This window comes from Sceloporus occidentalis, unplaced genomic scaffold (genome assembly GCF_023333645.1).
Source record: "Sceloporus occidentalis isolate IW3139 unplaced genomic scaffold, rSceOcc1.0.p SCAF_14, whole genome shotgun sequence".
Classification (NCBI taxonomy): Eukaryota; Metazoa; Chordata; class Lepidosauria; order Squamata; family Phrynosomatidae; genus Sceloporus; species Sceloporus occidentalis.
The window spans coordinates 13,938,261-13,963,817 of record NW_028316994.1 but is presented as its reverse complement, the minus strand read 5'-3'; the positions used below and the strand labels follow the sequence as shown (position 1 = coordinate 13,963,817).

Genomic DNA, 25,557 nt, shown 5'->3' with positions numbered 1-25,557 from the left:
AAAAAAGTAGAGCTGAGTAAAATTCTGTATCTGGATAATGTTAAACTAATTGGAAAAATCTATGCATTACTGCTATCTTTAGATATGGAGGAGGAAACGGTCAAAGACCAAATGATAAAGTGGCCCACATGTGTTGGCCATCCAATCATGTTAAGCCAGTGGGAAAAGACTTGGAAAGATATAAAGAAGCTAACTTCCTCTCAAAATATCAGAGAAAATTTCTTTAAAATGATGTACTTTTGGTATTTATCACCTTACAAATTGGCCTTGATTTACAAAACTAAGAAGGAGAGATGTTGGAAATGTAAAAAGAAAAAAGGGACCTTCTTTCATGCATGGTGGGATTGTAGTAAAGTGAAACTATTCTGGAGGGAAATAAATAATTCAATCAACTATATAATGGGAACAAACTTGGAGCCTAAACCAGAGCTATACCTATTGGGAATGACAGATGAGAAAGTAGGTAAAGAGGATGAGAGAGCAATATTTTATATGATCTCTCTAGCAAGAATCTGTTATGCTCAAGATTGGAAATGTGAAAAAATTCCAACTATTGAAGATTGGCTAATAAAATTATACAAAGGAATGGGGATGGATATCCTGACTCAAGGTTTGAATGATGAGTACAGCGAAAAACCGTTAGATCATTGGAAAAAGGTAATAACTTTTTTTGGAAAAGAATGGGGTAAAGATGCAATTATAAGTCTAAGACAAAACTATGTCTTTTGAAATTATAGTATAATTTGAAATTTAATCCTGTCAAGCTTCTCATTTACAGTGATACGGGATAAGAACAGGATTGTTTTGTATCTATCGTCTTGGTTAATAAATACTTATAGGATAGAGGAGAGAAAGAAAGAAAAAAAGATAGCCAAGTGTTAACAACAAGATTCTGTCTGGTAGAGAGGAAGTCAACTTGTTGTCTGTTTTTGTAATGGGGATGTAAAGAGGGTTGTGTTGTCGGGGGGGGGGGGGGCGGTTGATGGGAGAAGTGGATGTGTTGATGTGATCTTTGTGGTGATGTATCTTGTGTCTTATGTGTGGGCCTATTTGTTTTTTTTAACTCAATAAAATTTTTAAAAAAATAAACTGGCTGTTTGTAGCAGTTTGCTTGAAACTCCACTGCAGCAGCACCTCATGCCCTATTACCTGCTGCCACCATTGCATCTCTTGTGCAGGCCCCAGTTGCAGTCTGTGACATTGGAAGGAGGCACCTGGCCATGTGGGTGAAGCTAGATGCCCAATTTCCACCCTAAGGGGCCACAGTGTGACCTGCACAGGGGATGCAATGGTGGTAGCAGGAAAGGGGGGATGCAGTGACACCAAGGCATGGCAATGGGTGAGCATTTAATCCTCTCTTTGCTGTGCCAACCCAGGTGAGTATGGGGGTAAGAACAATTCAGTTTTAAATAATGCTGAATAAAAATTCAAGGAAACTTCAAAATAAGATTATAAAAACCACAGGTACAACTTTAAATAATTAAAAACATAATTTAGAGGCACACCACTGAGAAAAACAAGGAAAATATAGCACCTAACTGGTAACAGCACCCTTCTCAGTAACTGAATAACAACAATAACAACAACGTTTCTAAATGCTCAGCTGTAGTTCTGAGTCACTCAGGTGGCAGAATAATTAACTGTGTTCCCATTATCCAATAGTCTATCATTTCCTATCCCCCAGAGAATGGTCCAGTGGGTTTACAAAAAGCTGGAAAAGAAACACAGTTGTGTAAGCAGTAATATTAACTCCTCCAGTTGTGGCATTCTAGGATAGGATCTGGAAAGAGGTACTGAGGGCTCTGTCACTTAGATCCCTGTCCCTTGTTCTTACTCATTTTGTAGTATTGTCCAGAGTGTTGACTGTCTCTGTTGGCTTTGTAAGGAATGCATTTGTTACTGCAATAAAAGATGACAGCCCAGTATAGCAGTCAAATGTGGTGCTTGCCCAAAAGACCTCTTTGAATGAAGCAGATGCTGTAGATGGGTGCAGGAGGGTTTCTATCTACAGAGAGGCTTCAGAAGAATGGACTGGCGGTGTTACTGTTCCTGCTTCTGCTGCTTCTTTGGGTGTATGAAGTAGATACCATGAAATGTCTCCTGACTGATCCACATCCTCTTCCACATGAATCATACCATCCAGGGGATTTCATTGTTGGCGCACTTGTTTCTCACTACAGTCATTGCTCCCACAAGTTTTCTTTCAAGGAACATCCGCTGCAGGAATTTTCCGATTTTATAACGTAAGGAGTTTGATTTTTCTTTATCTTTTATTATGTGAATTAGAAATATATTGAGTCCTAAGTATTTTAAATACAACAAAATATTGGTGGGGGGGAAGGAGACATAGCATTTTCTCCTTCACTAATCACAGTTATCAATGGGCTGGAGGTTGAAGTTTTTCAGCTGAAATGAAAAAGAGTTTCCCCAAATCTCCATCTTCTTTTCTTCTCTTTGCTACTTTCTTTTCAATTGGAAAATGTTGAGCTGTCTTTCTGGACTGAATTTTAAATACTTACTGTATTTTTCCCCAACATAATGCTTACAATGTGAAGTTGAAGGCTTTCATGACCAGCATACATAGTTTTTTGTGGGTTTTTCGGGCTATGTGACATAGCCCCAAAAAAACACAAAAAACTATAAAGGTTACTTTTTCCCAATTCCCCACATTCATGCATATTTTGCCAACTGACAAGCATATCATTTCTCTTTATAAACATTTTGGCTATCATCAGTTTTAAAATATATCCATTTCTGTATGCATTGCATTTCTGAGATGCACCCTATCAACCTCACAAATCTGTAGGTGCATCTACCCTGTAGAAATAATGCAATTTGACACCACTTTAACTGCTATGACTCCATCCTTCAGAATCCTGGGACTGGTAGTTTTATGAGGCACTAGTACACTTTGGCTAAAAATCTTGTAAAACTACACACCCCAGGATTCCTTATGGTGGAACTACAGCACATAAAGTGGTATTAAACTGCATTATTTCTACAGTGTAGGTGCACCCTTTGAATGCACAAAGAATATTTTCTTGATTGTTCATCCCATCAAAGACATGCCACTTTTTTTTTAAAGACTGTGGAGCCAATCACATATGTTTTCATCCCTGCTCTGTCCCCTTCTCTGTTTATAATATATGGCTCCTGCCACACTGCAAAATTAGTGCAACTTGTCAACACTTTAACTATCATGGAATCTTGGGATTTATAGTTTCTTGTGGTGCCAGAGCTTTCTGAGAGACAAGGCTAAATATTTCACAAATTACATGTCCCAGAATTCCATAGCATTGAACCATGGCAGTTAAAGTGGTGTCAAACTGCATTAATTCTGCAGTGTAGATGCAGCCATAAGGCATCCTGCTCCATTTAGATTCCTGCTCCATTGCTTCCTCAGGATGGAAGGGTATGTGAAAGGATATGTAGACATACATATTCTCCCATAAATAGACACAGATATCCTCCCGCATATCTTTGAACCCTGAGGCCTTGCCATTCAACAACAGACCAACACAGAGATTAACATGTAAATCAATTCATCTCAACCAAAGGTCACACAAGTATATATATACCCCTCAGATTTCCATGCCACCATCCTCTGAAGATGCCAGCTACAGATGAAATGTCAGGGATAAATTGTACCGAACATGACCACATAGCCCAAAAAAGCCCAGAAAAAGCTATAGATAAAACTGATAAAATTAAAACTGAAGAACACAAAATCTTGTACATTTGCCTTTCACACATTGTAGAATAGGTGGTGGGGATGAGAAAGGAAAAACAGAAGAAGACAAAGCATTGTTTAAAACCACCATGAAACGACACTATTATGGGGAATGGCAAAGGTATGAAAATATTCCCGTCTAACAGAAAAGAAAAGGGTGAAAAATGGAACAAAATATAATGGTGCTGGAAGACAAAGCTACTCTAGGCAGCATGGCCAAAGTGTAGGGAAGATGGTAGTTGTAGTCTCCAGGTCATCCACTCCCGAAGTAGTGCGATTTCATGGTTAATGTAAAACTTGGAAGACAAATATCAGACATTATGTGGATTTCACCTTTTGCGATGCTTCATGGCTTTGAGTCATAAGCCTAGATCCAGAAGTTGGAAATCGGATTTATTTGATATGTTGTTTTTTTATTATTAACTCACCTCAACTCTTTTGAGGACTAAAGGTTTCAGAAAGCAGCACATTCACTGACAGATCTGCTCTAAGCATAAAAGGAGATTCTTACAATCAGAGGACTGAAATGGTAAAGAGATGATCATTTTTTCCCCAAAATAACTGTGTTCTACAATTTTCACAGAAAAGTTTGTACAACTCTATTGACAGGGTGGTGACGAAGTTCTACCAGCATATCTTGTCCTTAGTTTTTGCTATCAAGGAGATCAATGAAAATCCGAATATTTTACCAAATGTCACACTGGGGTTCAACATTTATGACAGCTACAATGATGCTCAAGTGACGTATCGTACTACACTGGAACTGCTCTTCAAATCAAATAGCTTGGTCCTCAATTATGATTGTGAAAACCACAAAAAGCCATTAGCCATTGTTGGGGCACTTGCCTCCAAGACTTCTTTCCTTGTGGCCAACGTCTTAACTCTCTACAAGATTCCACAGGTAGGATTTATGTCTGGGGGTTATTCAATGTAATGTCTGGGGGATATTCTCCGACCATCTGTTATATTTCGGGGGGGGGGGGAGAGGAGGAAATTTTCATCTGATTTCTTATTGTTAGTTTAATTAATTATTGCAAAATGTAGAGTAGATACAGTTCACATGAGGAAGAGGAAGGAAGGTGGGTGCCATTCCACTTCTAGTTCCCAGAGTTTGAAATGGGATCTTTGGAGACGTGAAAACCACAATATCCATTGTTGTGACTATTCAGCTACATATACTTTTTGTACAATCAGATTATCATGACACATTTCAGTCTGGATTCAGCCCACGTTCACATGGAATCTGTCTTCTTCTTTAAGAAATGAAATATGTAATATCTTTGTTCTTACACTGTATCTTGCGCCCTGTGCAAACCAAAAACTTTATGTCAAGGCACTATTCTGTCTCCCATCTGTGGAGAGAGGACTACCATTTGAAATATTTTCTTGCTTGCTTACTTACTTACTTACCTTATGTGCCACTTTTCTCACAAGGCAAATTATTTTATCTTCAAATGCTTCCAAATTATTTCAGATGACCTATGGCTCATTTGCCTCAGCAAAGAGTGAAATGTGGCAACGGCCTTCCTTTTACCGCATGGCTACCAATGAAGACCCTCAATACATGGGGATAATAAACTTGCTTAAGCATTTTGGATGGACTTGGGTTGGGTTCTTTGTGGTGGATGATGAGAGTGGAGAACACTTTGTGGAGACACTGGAGCCCTTGCTTTCCCGGAATGGAATATGTTCAGCTTTTACCAGACAAATACCAAGCCAAGATCATTTTCATGACTCAAAAGTACATACTATATTTCAGATTTTTAAATCATCTAAAATCAGAATAATAATCCTGTACGGTAAAAGTTTTACCATTATGACAGCATGGTATCATATTACTCTAAGAGTTCTTGAAGAGAAGACCAATGCCCCAGTTGGAAAGGTGTGGATTACAGCTGCGCAGTCTGACTTTGTGTTAGCAAGCATTAACCAGGATGGCAATTTGCAAATGTTCCAAGGTGCCCTTTCATTCATGATTCACTCCAGTGAGGTTCCTGGGTTCCAGGAATTTCTTCAAACCATCAAACCTGATTGGAAAGAAGCAGATGATTTTCTCAAGGAGTTCTGGCAGGAAGCATTTCACTGTTTAGTCCCAGATGTCAGGATGCCATACATGATGTCTGGAACATGTACAGGAGAAGAGAGATTGGAGAGTCTAATTGGTCCTTTTTTTGAAATGCGTATGAGTGGCTACAGCTATGGTATTTATAATGCTATCTATGCTGTTGCACATGCTTTACATGCTTTGTATCTATCTAGGTCCTATCACAGAAGCATGGCTGCTATTAAAAGAGGAGATCTTCAGGTTTTGCAGCCGTGGCAGGTAATGTTTCCACAATTAAATGAATAAATGACCATGATCAGTAGAAAGATACACAGGAAAACTCTCTAATTGGGGACTTATTTTTGTTAGCCTAGGTGCTGTTATGAGTTCTGTTTTGCTTAGTTTAAGGCCCAGAACAGGTGTAATGAGTATGTTTGTAAAGCATAGAATATAAAACAAAGTATACCACAGTAATATCTCTGTGTGTAATACCATGAGTATATTCATTGTCTAGTTCCAGACATCAGGTCAACCTAATGAAAACAGAATACAGCATGCCCGTGCCATACACAGTCTCACCATATGCGGACTTGAGATCACATGGACGGCAAGCCCTAATATAGTGAATGGGGTGCACACCCATGGGGTGTGCCCCATTCAAATGAATGGGGTTTGATCATATGCAGGGGGCTCCAGAACGGATCCCCCATGTAAGGCGAGGGCGCACTGTAATAACCTTGAAAGAGAAACATAAACAGTGAATCGGTTTGTTAACTCAACTGCAAAAGATTACTAATATCATGACTGATGCAGTCTGGTGGAAGGCTGCCAAGAAGTAGTGATCACTAATGTTATGCTACAGAAAAAATGGAGGAGAACAAATGTTTAAATTTTAAAAAGCAACATTGTTGACATAAGTGGAGGGTAGCAAAGATCTAATTTGATTGGAAGATTAGAGACTGGGAAATATGCAAAAGTGTCCTGGAACAAACAGAGACATACAAACTGTTTTCTGGCTGATAAAGGGCCCCAACAATGCTGGTGAGATATAGGCTATGCTAAAGATGTATTTTCCATTATGCTTGTAATGGATGCCACTATGTTTATACCAATGTGAGTTTAGTACCATATGTCAAGCTTAATTTCTTCCATGTGTCAACTACAGAGATGCCTGCTAAGGATAAGCAGAGGATGTAAAGTTTCAATTCCTTATGAATGTATGATGCCTCTTATGTAATATGATGAATCTAAAGCACCTAGACACTGAAAGTCTATGTTTCTCTCTGAAGGGAGTGTATATATGTATATCTAAGACTACATACATAACCTAATAAATAGCCTTAAAAACCAACACAGAGCCTGCTCATTCTCCCATATTAATAATCTGAGATTCCAAATATAAGAGTTCTTTTTGTTGAGACCACATTTGTTGTATTTTTACTGTGCAGACTTTTTATTGTAGCACACATTTGAGAATACTAGTTTAGAATAGCATTTTCTATTGTTTTTCTTGTATTTTGTTTTGCTTGTAAGCTTCCTTTCATCCCAGATTTGATGGGTACAATGGGGCATAAATACAGTAATGCCTCTTATAATACAGTTTCTCTCTCCTTCTAGTGTACTAAATAGGAATAGGAATATCTGTCTGTAATGCAAACCCAGTGGATGTTGTTAGATGAAACAATGGGCCAAGGTTTATTAATGTTCAGAGGAGACAGCAAATCCAATGGCATTCATTTAATTGCATTCTTGTCTCCCATTTATTCCACTGGATGCAGTGCATAAATGGTTAAGGATGCAGCCACAAATTTATGGAAATTATACATTAGTGTGAGGTTGCCAATGTGTTGTTAGTATGTTTCTTTTTTCTTCTCTTTCAACTAGCTCCACCCTTTTCTTCAAGCGATATCATTTAACAATTCCGCTGGAGAACGAGTGTCTTTTAATGCTAACAGAGAAGTAAGAGCTGGTTTTGATGTCATGAACATGGTGACATTTCCGAACAATTCTTTTGTTAAAGTGAAAGTGGGATGGGTAGATCCAAATGCTCCTGATGGAAAGGAACTTACCATTCATGAAGACATGATTACTTGGCATAGCAGCTTTAAGCAGGTGGGGATTCCAGAATATTCTTGCTTTTCAAACTACCATCAGAATGGATGATTTTAGATCAATGATATTTTGTGGACTAAATACAGTTTATCTCATGGCTGGTCAGTATTTTTTATTAAAGCACACATACAGCATATTCAAAAAAGAAAAGAAAAGAAAAGAAACATTAATATACAGTGGGTCATTGGTGTCTGCTAGGGTTTGGTTCCAGGATACATATACCCTCTGTGGATACCCAAATCCATGGATGCTCAAGTCTTATTATATACAGTGGGATAGTAAAATTGTGTTCCTTGTATAAAATGGCCAAATGGAGATTTGCTTTTTGATGTGTGTGTGTGTGTGTGTGTGTGTGTGTGTGTGTGTGTGTGTCTGAATTCACAGGGTTTCTTGACACAAGCATACCCACTGTTTTCCTCTGAAATACATCCTAAAGAAGCTAGTATTCCACAGTGGTCTCCCATTCAAGTACTAATCAGATCTGACCCTCTAGCCTTCAAAAATAGACCAGGTCTGGTTGTTCCAAAGTATTTGGAAGCACCTAAAACCTTGCTTTTCCCTCTCTCCAGATGCACAAAGACACAGAGACACACATACACACTTAAACAATAAGGCACCCTTCTATACATTCCAAGACATTCAATGCATGCCTGAAACCATGCATAATACTGAACCCTACATTATGACTACTGTATCCACCCTGCTTTCTGTTCTTGGGTGAGCATGAACATCCTTTACAAGTAGAAAGCAGAAAAGAGCCATTTTAAAAGTGAAGGTTCAATGTCATCCAGCCAATATAGATTTTCCATTAGGATGAGAGGCACTGGTGGTTATACTACCATTAAATAATATAGAAGCAGGAGTACTGCTGAAACAGACAGGCCAAATATGTCAGCTTCCAGCTGTTTTGGGGGACATGACTGCAGTTCAGCACAGGTAACTGAAACCAAGGAAAATGGTCCTATATATATGGGTGCCTTGTTGTTGTTGTTGTTGTTGTTGTTGTTGTTGTGCGCCTTCAAGTCATTTCTGACTTATGGTGGCCTTAAGGCAAACCTTAGGCAAATCGGGTTTTCTTGGCAAATTTCTTCAGAGAGGGTTTGCCATTGCCATCCTCTGAGGCTGACAGTGTGACTTGCCCATGGTCACCCAGTGGGTTAACAAGGGTGAGCTGAGATTTGAACCCTGGTCTCTAGAGTCATAGTCCAGTGCTGAAACCACTACATCACGCTGGCTCTGTGGTGCCTTACCACATATATTTAGAGAGACAGGGAGATCTATTTTTTATTATACCTTGAATTATTCCAGGTCACTTCAATAAGAATCCAGACTGTGTACCAACATATATAAAGACAATTTTGAGGGGGGCGGGTTGAAATCATACATTAAATTCAGGCTCATTTGATGCCTCTTGGAAGGTGTCTCAAGAAACCAGGATGGATGACTAAGGAACTTTCAATCGAGCTAAGTTTGAAACGGAACATGTATAAGAAATGGAAAAAGGGGGAAATCACGAAAAAGGAATTCAAAGAAATAGCAGGCATGTGTAGGGGTAAAGTCAGAAAAGCTAAAGCGCAGAATGAACTCAGGCTTGCTAGAGAGGTTAAGAACAATAAAAAGGGCTTTTTTGGATATGTCCGCAGCAAAAGGAAGAAGAAGGAAACGGTAGGGTCACTGCGTGGAGAAGATGGCAAAATGCTAACAGAAGAAAGAGAAAAGGCAGAATTACTCAACACCTTCTTTGCCTCAGTCTTCTCAGAAAAGGCAAAGGGTGCTCAACCTGAGGATAATGGAGCAGAGGACAGAATAGGGGAATTTCAGCACAGAATAAGTAAAGAGATAGTAGAGGAATACCTTGTTAATCTAAATGAATTTAAGTCTCCAGGACCAGATGAACTACATCCAAGGGTATTAAAAGAACTGGCAAATGTAATATCGGAGCCATTGGCAATCATATTTGAAAACTCCTGGAAAACAGGAGAAATCCCAGCAGACTGGAGGAGGGCAAACGTTGTTCCCATCTTCAAAAAGGGGAAAAAAGAGGATCCCAACAATTATCATCCAGTTAGTCTGACATCAATACCAGGAAAGATTCAGGAGCAGATCATTAAAAAGAGAGTCTGTGAACATCTAGAAGGCAATGCCATAATCACAAAAAGTCAACATGGGTTTCAGAGAAACAAGTCATGCCAGACAAATCTAATCTCTTTCTTTGATAAAATTACCAGCTTGGTAGATGAAGGGAATGCTGTGGATATAGTATATCTTGATTTCAGTAAGGCCTTTGACAAGGTTTCCCATGACATTCTTGCAAACAAGCTTGTAAAATGTGGGATAGACAAGGCAACTGTTAAATGGATCTGTAATTGGTTGACCGGCCGAACCCAAAGGGTGCTCAACAATGGCTCCTTTTCATCCTGGAGAGAAGTGACCGGTGGGGTCCCACAGGGCTCTGTCCTGGGCCCAGTGCTATTCAACATCTTTATCAATGACCTGGATGACAGAATTGGGAGCATACTTATCAAATTTGCAGATGACACCAAATTAGGAGGAATAGCTAATAATCCAGAGGACAGGATCAACATTCAAAATGATCTGAATAGACTAGAAAGCTGGGCCAAAGCTAACAAAATGAAATTCAACACAGAGAAATGTAAGGTACTGCACAGGGCGAAAAAATGAAATGCACAGATATAGGATGGGAGACACATTGCTGAATGAAAGTACATGTGAAAGGGATTTAGGAGTCCAAGTAGATGATAAGTCGAACATGAGTCAACAGTACGATGCGGCAGCTAAAAAGGCCAATGCAATTTTAGGCAGCATCAATAAAAGTATAGTGTCTAGATCAAGAGAAATAATTGTGCCATTGTATTCTGCTCTGGTCAGGCCCCACCTGGAATATTGTGTCCAGTTCTGGGCACCACAATTCAAAAAGGACATTGAGAAACTGGAGCGTGTCCAAAGGAGGGCGACTAAAATGGTGAAAGGTCTGGAAACCTTGCCCTATGAGGAGCGACTCAGAGAGCTGGGGATGTTTAGCCTGGAGAAAAGAAGGTTAAGAGGTGATATGATAGCCCTGTTTAAATATGTGAAAGGATGTCATATTGAGGAGGGAGCAAGCTTGTTTTCTGCTGCTCCAGAGAATAGAACCCGGAACAATGGATGCAAGCTACAGGAAAAGAGATTCCACTTCAACATTAGGAGGAACTTCCTGACAGTAAGGGCTGTTCGACAGTGGAATGCACTTCCTCGGAAGGTGATAGAGTCTCCTTCCTTGGAGGTCTTTAAACAGAGGCTGGATGGCCACCTGTTGGGGATGCTTTGATTTGGATTTCCTGCATGGCAGGGGGTTGGACTGGATGGCCCTTGCGGTCTCTTCCAACTCTATGATTCTATGATTCTATGATTCTTGCTTTATTGTACATCCCTTGATCATCAATCAAAGGATCTTGATTTTGTATATAGACATTTGTTATCTTTAAGTACAGGTCCGACCCCTTTCAGTCTGCAGTGACCCCTGCCCTCTTGGTTATCAGAAGAGAAAGAAGGAAGGAGAGAAATTCTGCTGCTTTGATTGTATTCCATGTCCAGAAGGGAAGATTTCCAACCAAACTGGTAGGTAGCACAAGGATTCCAGCCATTAAGGATGAGGCAGCTGGTTGCTTCTGATTTGGGGGTAGGCAGATAAATATATGGTAAATATTTGAACTTAATATGTATCATCTTGTCTATCTGTGATACTTGCAATGAGATAAGAAATTAAATATAGAAATTAAATATAGAGGCTGATTCATCAATTGGAATATACAAAATGACAAGAACTCAGGAGATGTGTGTGCATCTGAAAACCTACAATTTCTTAAGGATAGAAGCTGGGATAAAATAGAGAAATTCAACCAGTGTCCTCAGGTTATTACTGCATCTTTTCATTTCCAGTGTTGTTTTTAGCAACTGGAATCTCTTCACCACCTTGAAAACAAAGCACTTTTTTTTTCCTAAATAGAGTTTTGATATGGTAACAACAGCCTTCAATTGGATACAGATGTTATGGAAGTGCCCAGTTCTAATTCCTGCAGACGAAGGTCCACCTATGAAGAGGCAGAGATTCCAGCCAGTATTAGTATTATCATTATTTATTGTATAATATAATTCAGAGTAGATTTTTCTACATTATTGTTCATATTGCTTTCTTTTCCAGACATGTCTGACTGTTTCCAATGCCCAGATGATCAATATCCAAGCACAGACCAAGATCAATGCATCCCTAAACTTATAGTGTTTCTGTCCTACAAAAGTCCTTTAGGAAAAGCTTTAGCTTTGAGTGCTGCTTCTCTTTCCGTGATCACAGTTTTGGTGTTGGGTGTGTTTATTAAACACAAAGATACTCCTATTGTCAAAGCCAATAACAGGGAGCTCAGCTACACTCTCCTTCTCTCCTTGATATTCTGCTTCTTGTCTTCCTTCCTGTTCCTCGGCCGTCCTGGGAAACTCACCTGCCTTCTCCAACAACCCATTTCTGGCACCACCTTCTCTTTGGCTGTATCTTGTGTCTTAGCTAAAACCATCACAGTTGTGTTAGCATTCATGGCCACAGGGCCAGGATCCAGCATGAGAAAATGGGTGGGAAAAAGAGTGGGTCTCTCCATTGTGTTCTCTTGTTCTCTCATTCAAGTTGGGATTTGTACTGTCTGGCTTGGGACATTTCCACCATTCCCAGATTTAGACATGAACTCTGTTCCTGGGGAAATCATTGTTCAATGTAATGAAGGATCTGCCATCATGTTTTATCTTGTTCTGGGTTACATGGGACTTCTCTCCAGCATCAGCTTCATTGTGGCTTTCCTAGCCAGGAAATTGCCAGACACCTTTAATGAAGCCAAATTGATCACCTTCAGCATGTTGATATTTTGCAGTGTTTGGTTGTCTTTTGTTCCCACCTACCTGAGCACCAAGGGGACAGATATTGTAGCTGTGGAGATCTTCTCTATCTTAGCCTCCAGTGTTGGGTTGCTCTGTTTTATCTTTCCCTGGAAATGTTACATTATTCTTTTGAAGCCTGAGCTGAACAGCAGAGAGCAGCTAAGTAGGATAAAGGTGTAGAGCATCAACCTGTCCATATAAAGGTCTTATTTGATTATTTCCCAATTTCATACTTCTTGAATTTTCATCTCAAGTTTTTAAAATTATTAGTATGAAGAACTTTACATACTCTTAACTGTGTATCAGTTAAGCTTATAACACACAATTGGATGAATATATAATAATACATGAAATATAAGATATAATGTCTGATGTATTGCAGTGTTTTTATGTGTGTTATGAGGATATAGAGATTCCAGGAAAAATATCTGCTGAATTTTAAACAAAGATATGAGCAGATTTGACTGATAACAGATGCAAAACATAGAGAGCAATCAGCTGACTGATGTAATCTGATGGACAAAAGCCAAGAACTAACACTACCAGGGCTGTCTTTATTAATTCTAAGAACCTGTTTAGAGGAGAGAGTATTGTCGACATAAACATGTTTTACTAGAGATTTTATATCTCATTGAGATATATGGGATATTTGGGACATCTGATAGGATGAGCGGAGATAGAGGAGAGTATAAAACAAGCCAAGAGAAGAGGGACTAATTGCTTTGTCAGTCTCCGCCATATGAAGAAATTTGTTTCACAACAGCTATACTTTTCAGTGGTGGTAACCCCAGCCATGCTGATATTAATAGATATTGTTGCTAAGAGATAATTTTGTTGTTGTTGTTGTTGTTGTTGTTGTTGTTGTTAACTACCTTTGCATCGAACTCAACTCATGGCATCCCTGCTGATGAGACATCTCCAAGACCCCCCTGTCCTCTGCTCAACTCCTGCAAATTCATAATCATGATCTCTTTAATAGAGTCCTTCCAACTGCGACCCTCCTCTCTTTCTACTTCCCTCCACCTTTCCTAGCATTGTTAGTGTGTGTTTCTTGTGTGTGTTTCTTTCCAAGAGGAGTGTATATGTATGTATATCTTTCATTGCCTGTAGTAAATAACCTAAAAGATTACCAGAGAGCATGCTTATTCTCCCATCCAGAGACTCTAATTCCCAGAATGCTTAATTGGAATTGTGATATTAACCCTGTCTGGACTTTACCACTATCAGAAGTTAAACAGCCAGGCAGCCAGAGCTTGATAAAGGGCCTTAAGATAGAAACAGATTAGCTGACAAATGGCAAAGAACCCTCAGTCTGTCAGTCCATAGAGATAGGGGTAAGAAATCACTCCTATTTCACATTTTCACTGAAATAATACAGTATGGTAGAAGGAAAGGAGAGCTGGGTATGGATGTGCTCATGGATGAAAGGTGCATTTGACACACCTCTTTTGTAAGCTGTAATGCATCAGGAGACATAACATAAATCCAGGTTTACTGAACAAAAAGATCTACACAGGCCCTGCCTTTCCCTACTTATACAAACTTATGCACACTGATGATGCACACTACTCATACAAACATATGCACACCCTTCTCTTGCAGAGGTAGATTATCTGGGGCTCATTTCTTTCCTGTCCACTGTCTTTGCCACGCCATTTCTCTTCCTACTCCCTACAGGCAGCCCATGGGAAATTCATAGTTTTTTTTGTTTCCCATCATCTCTCTGAGGTGGCTGGTGAAGGCAAAGTACAAGCATGAGCCAATCGAACGGTGTCCTGTCTGCACTGGAGCAAGGCAGCCTGAAGTATTCTGGTGGCACAGCTGCCACGAAGCCTCCCCCATTGCAAAGCTCTGATGCTGGGTGGATGATCACATCCATGTCCCTCTAAGCTTCCCAGTGCATCTTCTCCCACCATGGGTCCCTTTGTTCTGAGGTCAGAATGAGGTGCCCAACCTCAGTTCCATGCTTGGGTGCCTGATTCTGACCTCAGAATGAGCAACTGATGGCAGTTGCAGATGTGCCAGGCAGCAGAACAGGACACATTTCAAAAAATCCGGAGCAACTGATAATGTCTTTTAATTTTTTTAAAGGGGAGTATACCCCAGATCTGGTACTGAATGGCCCAGTGTTGTCTGGTCTGTTTGCAACAGAACTGGGGTTTTGCAGTGAACACTTCATTCAATAGAAGAGCTGGTGTTTCTACTGTCATCACATGCGATCCTAGACTATATTCACGTTTAATAGTGCAATTTAATGTGCTAAACCAGTGGTTCCAAAACTTTGATCCTCCAGGTTTTTGGACTTCAGTTCCCAGGATTCTTGGACATTGGCCATGGTGTCTGGGGCTTCTGGGAGTTAAAGTCGAAAATATCTGGAGAACCAGAGTTTGGAAATCTCTACGCTAAACTTTTGGTTGACTCTGAAAAGCATGTTTGTGAGCAATATTGCCACTCAAGTGAAGAAAGAATTATTTTTCCTGTTATTATCCCAAACACTGTAATTTCATTTCTCCAGAGAGAGGTCCAGATTTTCAGGCAGAAAAAAACAGCTCTACAAATGGTTATATTAAACCCTTCACTTGAGCAAATTGGAGAGCTGAAATTGGGGAACAGGCTGTGGGTTCTGTCACTTTGATCTTTTCCCCTTATTTTTGTTTGTATCATTGCATAGGCCAGACGTTGCCAGTACATTAGAAGACTCATGTAATAAAGTACAGCAGCAATAACCTTGGGTTTCCCATTCGAATCAAGCAGATGTAGTAGATGGATGTAGAAAGGTTTGGATCTAGGGAGAGAATCTACAGCAGGAATGGTGGATTGGCATTGTTACTGCTGTTACTTCTCCTTCTCCTTTGGACATGTGAAGTAGATACAATGAACTGTCTCCTGCTTGATCCACCTTCTCTTCCACAAGAGTCTTATCATTCTGGAAACCTCATGATTGGAACACATGTTTCTCACTACAGTTATAGTTTCCATGAATATTCTTTCAAGGAATATCCTCTGCAAGAATTTTCCAATTATATAACGTAAGGAATTATATTTTTCTTTTCCCTGAATTATTTCAATAATTGATAAGAGACCCTGAGTATTAAAAATGCAAGAGGATGTTAAGCAAACACAAAAACTATTGTTTGCCTTTCATGCACATTAACTCTCAGATGAAAATACTTTGAATGTGAAAATTAGTTGCAATGTTGATGAGTTTATTCATTTTTCTTCCCATCTTTGCTTTGCATTGTGTTTTCAGACTGTATATTAGTCCCCATCCTTGACACATGAAATCCATTGTTCCTAATCACTGCTTGCATTTTCATGACATGGTTTATTTAAGGAACATTTCTTCATTGCTTAAAGTACAGTTTCTCACTTATGTGCTTTCACAAAATATACATGTTGTTTTATCTGCACTTTTTATGAACGTTTTAACCAAGTTTTTCAAATGCATTTCCAACAGTGATCAAGATATGGAAAATTCTGCTCTCATTGAAACTGCTATTTTGTTCCATCCCTGGTATCTTTTTCCTCCCTCTCCCCTCCTCCTCCTCTTCTTCTTCTGTGATTATAAAATCTGATAGCCTCCACCTTTCATGAGAAATCGCATGCTTGTGTGCATACAAAAATACCATGCAAAAATAAAAACCAGTTAGTCTGGAAGGTGCCTCCACAATTCTTTATTTTCTCCCTCCTTGCTCATTTTTAAAGGCAAAGGTGGTGAGGTGAGAAGCAGTCCAAGGACACATGGAGGGATTCATGAGTCCATCACTGCACTAGTGTAAATTAATGGCAATGTTAAAACTAGGAGCAAGAGCAACAAAAATTATTTCATATTCTGCATTGTTTAATGGCTTTGATTTACAGATCCTAAACCAAAGGAGACTAGCTCTCTACTCAAAGTTTTAATTCCCAGATCATATCAACCCCAAGTAGGGACACCGATTACAGAGAGGGAGACAACCTTACTGCTTAGTAAGGGAAGAGATGAGATTGCACACTGGGAAAGTCTGAATAAGAGTGGAAGGAGAAAAAGAAAATAAGGAGAGGTATAAGGTAATAGGGAGAAAGAAAGAAATCAAGAAGATGAGAAAGGGCATCAGACTTAGGAGTTTAGCGCACTGCTAAAAAAACCCCAGCTTACCTTTGCCAGTTTGAGTCCTAATTTGGGCTGCATCCAGTTATTATCATACTCAAAATGCCACTGATGCCGCCGGCTGGGTGCAGCCCGGGTAACATATGGCTAGAAGCCATGCTCAGCCAGCTGGACGTTACCCAGGCTGCACCCAGCAAGCGGCATCAGTGGCATTTTGAATATGATAATAACCAGATGCAGCCCGAATTAGGACTCAAACCAGCAAAAGTAAGCCGGGTTTTTTTTTTAACTGTGCGCTAAACTCCTTAGATGAAGATGAGAACTTAAAATATTTAGTTTTCTTTAATTAACATTAGAGATACTCCAGAAATCTCCACATTTCACTCCAAAAAAACAAGCAAACAAGTGTCCACACCACCCTTTTCAAATCATCTGGAGAGGACTCAGTAAAGCAGATAATCACTACAGGGTATTCCTCCTATTAGTAGATCTTCTGCTCCTCCTTCAGTTAAAAGGATGAAGGAATATTATTACAGCTGGGCAACTCAAATAGTGAACAGATCAATATTATTTGAAAACTTATTTGTTGTGGAATTCACCAAGGACAGAGTGTGTAACCCCTTTTGCAGAATGATGACCAAGTTCTACCAGCATACTTTGTCCTTGGTTTTTGCTATAAAGGAAATAAACAACAATCCCAAGATCTTACCAAATGTCACCCTCGGATCCCATATCTATGACAGTTACAATGATGCGCACTTGACGTATCGTACTACTCTGGAACGTCTCTTCAAATCACACAGACTGGTCCTCAATTATGATTGTGAGAGCCACAAAAGGCCATTAGCCATCATTGGGGCACATGACTCCAAGACCTCATTCCATATGGCAGACATCTTAACGCTTTACAAGATTCCACAGGTAAGATCTTTTCATGGCAGTTCTCAAATATAATATACTCTTTCTCATGTGCTGAACATCACCTTGGCAGTGACTGAAAAGGCTGTTTTCTATTGTCATACCAGCTGTTTGTTGTTGTTGTGTGCCTCCAAGTCATAATTTTAATTTATTATGAGCCTAAGGTGAACCTACCATTGGTTTTTCTTGGCAATCTTTTCCAGAAGGGGTTTGCCATTGCCATCCTCTGAGGCTGTGTGACTTGCCCAAGGTCACCCAATAGATTTTTGTCCTCTAGCAGGGAATTGATCCCTGATCTCCAGAGTTCTAGTCCAATGCTCAAACCACTGCACCATGCTATCTCTTCATGACAGCTGTACTTTGGAATAAATCTTTAGTCATGTATAGGAGATAACAGCCAGGAAGCTTTCTCAAGAAAGGAGTGTGTACCCTTCCATGTTCAATGGCCACATCTGTTTTTGGAGGGGGTGTAAAGGACCACCCTTGATCCCTTTCTACTACTTCCAAAACCTCAACCAGTGCAGCTGTCAAGCTCCAGGAGGGGGCATTGCTGTTTGCAAACAGGGAAGGGAGACACTGAAACATTCAGTCATCTGAGCCTGGAGGAGTAAGGAAATGGGAGTATGCTGACAAGGGGAATGCACCCTACCCCTTTCTCTCAGAGTTAGGTCTATTGATAGCCTTCCTGATCTATTACCTCCCCATTAGTAAGCAGAAGACTTGGGACTTGACTTTGTGTTTGTGTGTATCTGTATGTGTGTGCAGGGGGTTGGACATTATGGAAAGATCCCTGAATGTCATCTTGTGCATTGTCCATGAACAGACATGTGTTAATCACACTTAAATTACAGGTGCATCACTAGCAGGTTAAGATTACAGATGCCTCACTAGCGCCACTGGTTAAGAGCTCAAGTTCTCTATGGTTTCCAACAGAAAGCTTTTGATGGCAGATGTTCCACATTTTTTATGTTTCACTGACACTATTCCGAATGTATTGCTTTGCGTAGTTTTATAAAGCTTTGATACTGTTAAATTATGAGTGGTATAGAAATTATCTTGGATAAAATTATGACATGTATTTTCCAGTTCCAACACATTTTTAAATCTCTTTCAGCTCTCATATGGTTCATTCGCCCCATTAAAGAGAGAAATGGGACAGCTCCCTTCCTTTTTCCGCATGACTACCAATGAAGAGCCACAGTATATGGGGATTATCAGCTTACTTCAGCACTTCAGATGGACATGGGTGGGTTTTTTAGTGGTGGACGATGACAATGGAGAAAGATTTTTGGAGAACATGGAACCCTTGCTTTCCCAGCATGGCATCTGCATGGCCTTCACAAGGCAAATTCCAAGCCAAGAACATGCTCGTGATCAAAAACAATTAGACAAGTTAATCCATAGTGTGCACCAGCTTTTCAAACTAAACAAAATCAAAGTATTTGTTCTCTATGGTAAACCTTTTAATATTACATGGCTGCGGTATTTTATTACTGAAGGAGGTCTTGGAGTGGTAGGGAAGGTATGGATTACAACTGCCCAGGCTGATTTTGTTTTAGGAAGCCTTGGCCGGGATAAAAGTTTGCAAATGTTCCAGGGTGCTCTTTCCTTTACGATCCACTCCAATAAAGTTCCAGGGTTTCAAGAATATCTCAACACCCTAAAACCTGACTGGACAAGAGAAGATAATTTTCTCAAGGATTTCTGGCAGGAAGCCTTTGACTGTTCAATTCCTGATCCCAGGATGCCATACAAAGTCTCTGGAACTTGCACTGGGGAAGAACGGTTGGAGACCCTTATTGGACCTCTTTTTGAAATGCGCTTGAGTGGGCACAGTTATGGCATTTATAATGCTGCCTGTGCTGTGGCCCATGCTTTACATGCCTTGTCCTCATCTAGGTTCAGTTACAGAGGAATCATGGATGGTAAAAAAGATGCTGTTCAAGATCTACCACATTGGAAGGTAAGGTCTCCATGATGAAATGCATGTATGCCTAAGAGAGAGAGAGAGATTTACTTCTTCCCTTCCTGAATAAATGGTGAACAGAGATCCACACTGGACTAATTCACAGAGATTTATGGGTACACTTATCTCAGTGCTTTCAAAGTAAAAAAAAATGGGAATCAATTACCTTCTGCTTGTTAGTGTGGCTACATTATAAAAACAGTAATGTTTTTAGATGCAATTGCTTAAAATAGTGCATACTGCAACGGTCATCCTTAGAGTAAAGCCAGTAAAGTCAATAGTACTTAAGTAAATTTATTAATTCATTTCTTTTGTTTTTTTCATTTGGTATACAACAAGGGTGACTGAATCTAGATCCAACTAAACAGTATTTGAATTATGATTTTAAGGAATTCAGGTAAATTGTGAAGGTTCCCAAATGTTTATACTTTCCTTTTGTTATTGTTGTGTTTCTCTTTTTCAACTAGCTCCATCCTTTTCTTCAAGACATTTCATTTAACAACTCTGCTGGAGAAAGAGTGTTTTTTAATGAGAACTGGGAAATGAGAGCTGGGTTTGATATCATGAATTTGGTTACATTTCCAAACAGATCCTTCCTTAATGTGAAAGTAGGACGAATAGATCCCAGTGCTCCTGAAGGAAAACGATTCAGCATTGATAAGCATAGGATTATCTGGCATCAAAGCTTCAACCAGGTGTGGATTATAGACTATTCTTGGCCTACAAATCATCAAGAGGGAGGGTGATCTAAGAGCAAGAAAAAAGAAGTATGGTGGACAAATCATTTATGGTCCCTGTGCAACTGATAGGTTGAAATAAAACTGTACCATATTCTATCTATCTATCTATCTATCTATCTATCTATCTATCTATCTATCTATCTATCTAAAATCATGGCAAGTATTTTCTAAACTTTGACATCTTCTAGCTCACCCTGAAAGGAACAAAATCAAAACAAATGGAACTTTTTGGTTGGGGGGGAGGGCCTGTGTTGGCTACAATAAGAATGCGAGCCATCCCTGGCATATGAAGGAAAATAGTGGCAAACAATCACATGTATTTCATTAATCATTCTTCTGTGTTTCTTATGTTTTTCTTACATCACCTGATCAACAAATAAAGATTCATAGGCACGGTACAGAGCACCTAAAAACGGCAACCTGCTGGTGCCTGTTTTCTCTCCACAGGGAAGCTGCAGCCCCCAAACTGTGCGGCTTCCCTGCAGAGTAACGAATGCACCACTGCCGCACTTATTACATAAGCGCCTCGTGGTGCCGTGCGGATGTCGCACGGCACTTGCATAACAATGGCGGTGTACAGGGCACTGCCATTTTGATGCCCTCATCACGTGTTAGAGTTGAGTGGCATCTGGAAGAGCCACCTCGAGGCAACCCTAGCACGTGACAAGGGCGTCTTAAAGAGCCGTCCATACTGGCCCATAATTTTGTCCATCTTAAACCTCCCTCTTCTTTATGAACAGGCTCTGCCCATTTCAGTCTGCAGTGACTCCTGTGCCCCCGGTTCTCAGAAGAGAAAGAAGGAAAACGACCAAGTTTGCTGCTATGATTGTGTTCCTTGTCCAGAAGGGAACATTTCCAATCAAACAGGTAGGTGGCACAAGCTTTCAACCAAATTCTTTAATGCAAAAAATTCTTATGGAAGTGGCAGCCTTCCACCTGTGCTTGTGACCACCCAGATCAGGAATGGTGGAAAGCAAAATTTTGGGGATGCAATAATTTTCAGGAGAGGTTGATTCATAAATTAGAAGCCACAGAAGGGGGAAAAGTTCAAGAAACGTACATTGAGATGTAAAGCAGCTCTTAAAGGAAAACAAAAACTGAAAATTGGGATGTCCATATTCGTCAGAAATTATTTCTCCCCCCCCCTTTTTTTTTTTTTTTTTTTTTTTTTTTTTGTTGGTCTGTAGTCTATTATCTGGGTACCTGCACCTTGCCTACAAGAGACTGGGCTGTGATAAATGGGAGTTGCTCCACTTATCAGAACTTTCTTCCCTGATAACAAAGGATTAAATGTTGGGAGAGGTACATTTTAATGAGGATTACATCAGAGGTGATGAGATGGCAACTGTCCAATGAAATGGGGGAGTTGGGCAGAAGAGCAAACATTTGAGAGGGTTCTAGAAGACAGACTTTAAAAGGCTTGGTTGCAACATGAGGTGTGAGTCTGAGACAGTTTGCCTGCCTGCCTGCTGGCAGGAGGAAAAACCTGCTGGCACTAGATAAAGGATTCCAGGATCTCAGCTGTGCAGACCATCAAGAACTACAAATCCCATCTGAGCTATGAGTAAGATTAGTAGCATGTACTAGTTAGTGTCATTAGGATTTGGGGGGTTTGTTTTACTGTCTTGGCTGAAATGACTATATTCTGTAACTTCCATTTCTCCTTGTTCCTGTAGGATAAATAGTCCTGCATGTAGTTATATCCTTTTGCTCTAAAACCTCTTAGTTAAAATAAAACTTTTCTTTAAAGTACCCTACCTCTCTTGCACTTCTTTTTCGCATGCCTTTAGGTCAGCTAGTTCTTTCCTAACTTGGCAAGGGAAAGTATCTTTGGAATTGCCCAGCAAAGTCCTGATGCTAAGGGGAGGGGGAGGCTAATTCATGAGGTGGTGACAGCAATAATGTTTATTTTGGGAAAAGGTGGTCTCAGGGGGTCCCATCCAGCTCAGCAGGAGTGTAAGGAGACCCAGAGAACCTTCACATGGTGGCCTCTATGTTCAGAGGGTGGTAACATGGTGGAAGCATTTTTTCTGTGTTCTCAGGACACCATAACATGGGTACAACCTGATTCGGTTAAGACGTTCAGGTCAAACTACTTCAAGAAACAAAATCTCCAGCTCAAAGGTTTTTTTTTTTCCTAAACATATAAAGCAACATTAGCTCAATGACTATTGTCCTCTTCCTCATTTGCTTACTGATTCACTCCAACACTTTTGCAATATCTTTTCATAATGTAATGAAGGAAGAACAAGGCTTGATGCCCATGCTACACACCATCACAGAGAGGAAACAGACTTGCTGGCTTCCAATCCCTGTCTTATTTCAGACTGAGCCAATGTGTGGGTGCAAGGATTGGCTTTTGATAGAGTCTAGGAATCTTAGAAACAATAGGATTCACAGATGGTTGATGGTTTTAATTTCAGAGTTACAAAAGGAATATTTTGGTTGATGGTAATGACATTGATTTAATCAAGTACTAATAAGATTAGAACAACCCCAGGATGTTTGGGAGAGAATCAGGTGCGATGAATTTCAGTAGGTGCTAGCAGAAAGATTGACTTAATGTTTTAGGTTGGTCTGTCACCTTCAAGAGGAAACAGACATAGCAGAGGTGAGAAAGCAGTACTTACACCCATTAAGTTACAAGAGTCGTTTTCCACATGCTCTCAGGTCTATATGACCAGTCAGAAGTTCACTTAAAGACCTTCATGGCCTGCCCAGCTTCATGTTTATGGCCACTCTGTAACTGTGATTATAACAAAATATTTGTACCCCCAAATAATTCAGGGTATGCAGGGTGTAGTAACAGGAGTCAAGATAAATAATGATTCCAATGTTGAAATTAGTGATGTAATTCACCTCCATATTGTATATGAATCAGCACTCTAACTGCCCTTCTTTTTTCTTTCCCCAGACATGAATAAGTGTTTCCTATGCCCAGAAAAACAATACGCAAGCAAGTCTCAAGATCGATGCAGTCCTAAACTAATAACATTCCTATCCTATGAAGACCCTTTAGCCAAATGTTTAGCGTCAGGTGCTATTTCCTTTTCCTTGATAACAATTTTGGTGATTGGAACTTTTTTAAAGCACAATGATACTCCCATAGTCAAAGCCAATAACAGAGAGCTTACCTACACTCTCCTGGTCTCCATACTCCTCTGTTTCCTCTCTTCTTTCTTATTTATTGGGAAGCCTGGGGTAAAAACCTGCCTTCTCCAGCAACCCATTTTTGGCATTGTCTTCTCAGTGGCTATTTCCTCTGTGTTAGCTAAAACCATCATGGTGGTTACAGCATTCATGACCACGCAGCCAGAGTCCAGCATGAAGAAGTGGGTGGGGAAAAAAGTGGGCATCTCTATTGTACTCTCATGCTCCCTCATTCAAGTGGGCATTTGTACTATCTGGCTTGGGACATTTCCCCCATTCCCAGATTTGGTCATGAACTCTGTTCCTGGGGAAATCATTGTTAGATGTAATGAAGGATCTGCCATCATGTTTTATCTTGTTCTGGGTTACATGGGACTTCTCTCCAGCATCAGCTTCATTGTGGCTTTCCTAGCCAGGAAGTTGCCAAATACTTTTAATGAAGCTAAATGTATCACCTTCAGCATGTTCATTTTTTGCAGTGTTTGGTTGTCCTTTGCTCCCACCTACCTGAGCACTAAGGGGAAATACATGGTAGCTGTGGAGATCTTCTCTATCTTGGTCTCTAGTGCTGGACTACTATTCTGCATCTTTCCCTTGAAATGTTACATCATTCTGGTCAAGCCTGAGCTGAACAGCAAAGAGCAACTCACAAGGAGAAAGGTTTAAAGAATTTATTATGACACTGTTAATTCCAGTTTCAAATTCTGACACATATAATTGTTACAAATATTATACTCTATCACAGAGTCCTGTTTCAGGTGTGTAAAACGTTCATGAGAGTTTTTATGGAATCACAGCAGTTCTATACCTTTGTTCTGAAACGTCTGCGTTTACAAAATTGTTCTGTAAATCAACCATTTGGCTCTCCTTGTTGGTCTGTTATTGACAGAAGGTTGACAGATTTATTTATTTATTTCATTTATATACCGCTTTTCTTCCAGAATGGAACCCAAGGCGGTCCACAAAAAGAACCCAAGGAGATCCACAAAACACCTAACAATACATTTTTTTAAAAAACAATTAAAACTCATCATATTCAAACAGTACAAAATAGTATGAAATCATTAAAAGACATATAAAGTTGTTTCCGGTTTGAAATGGGGGCCTTAAGTTGTCCCCTGTAAGCTCTCTGCTGTAGGGATGATGCTAGACATAGGACCTTGTTACACAGGGAAAATTGGGGAGAAATCGGGGTGAAATCGAGGGTTCAAACAGCAATTATCCAGCGCAAAATGCAATATTGCAATTAAGATTTTCACACACATTACTATTAAATGTTGTTATTATTATTATTATTATTATTATTATTATTATTATTATTAACCTTTATTTATGAAGTGCTGTAAATTTACACAGCGCTGTACATGCAATCTTTTTAGTTAGACGGATCCCTGCCCTCGGGCTTACAATCTAAAAAGACATGACACAGAAGGAGAAGGGAGTGGTGGAGGGAGAGGGTAAGAGGTCCAGCAGTTCCTCTCTACCTCCGAGGCCTGGACCAAGGCAGATGGACTGGAGGGAGGGCTTGGCTTCAAAATGGAAGGTTAATCTTCATCCAGGGAAAATACATACTCTCAAGTAGGATAATACATATACAGTACATAGCAATACAGGAAATGGTTTGATAAACAGGCACCAAAAGAACATCAAATAGTAAGCGACAATTATGCAATGCCTGGGAAGGCTTCTCTGAACAGGATGGTTTTCAGCTCCGTTTTGAAGCTGGTTAAAGAAGTGATGGCTCTTGCTTGTGGGGGAAGAAGGTTCCAGGAGTGAGGGGCAGCAAGTGAAAAGGGGCGAATCCAGGATGGGCAATAAGCAGGCAAAAAATAGGCAATAAAGAACAAGAAATCATTATTGGGATTTCCCCAAAAATGATTTGTT

General features: G+C 39.9%; 2 protein-coding genes across 2 annotated transcripts; both read left to right on the top strand.

Annotated features, from left to right (window-relative positions):
• Positions 1-585: 585 nt before the first annotated feature.
• Positions 586-12,989, top strand: LOC149304144 (vomeronasal type-2 receptor 26-like). The gene is made up of 6 exons (XM_089479687.1): positions 586-657; positions 4,314-4,631; positions 5,205-6,053; positions 7,659-7,886; positions 11,378-11,504; positions 12,088-12,989. The coding sequence occupies exons 1-6, from the start codon at positions 586-588 to the stop codon at positions 12,987-12,989; spliced, it is 2,496 nt and encodes an 831-aa protein (XP_089335813.1).
• A 4,540-nt stretch (positions 12,990-17,529) lies between these two features.
• LOC149304143 (vomeronasal type-2 receptor 26-like) lies at positions 17,530-24,339 on the top strand. The gene is made up of 5 exons (XM_089479686.1): positions 17,530-17,820; positions 18,932-19,780; positions 20,251-20,478; positions 21,264-21,390; positions 23,438-24,339. The coding sequence occupies exons 1-5, from the start codon at positions 17,530-17,532 to the stop codon at positions 24,337-24,339; spliced, it is 2,397 nt and encodes a 798-aa protein (XP_089335812.1).
• The last annotated feature ends 1,218 nt before the right edge of the window (positions 24,340-25,557 follow it).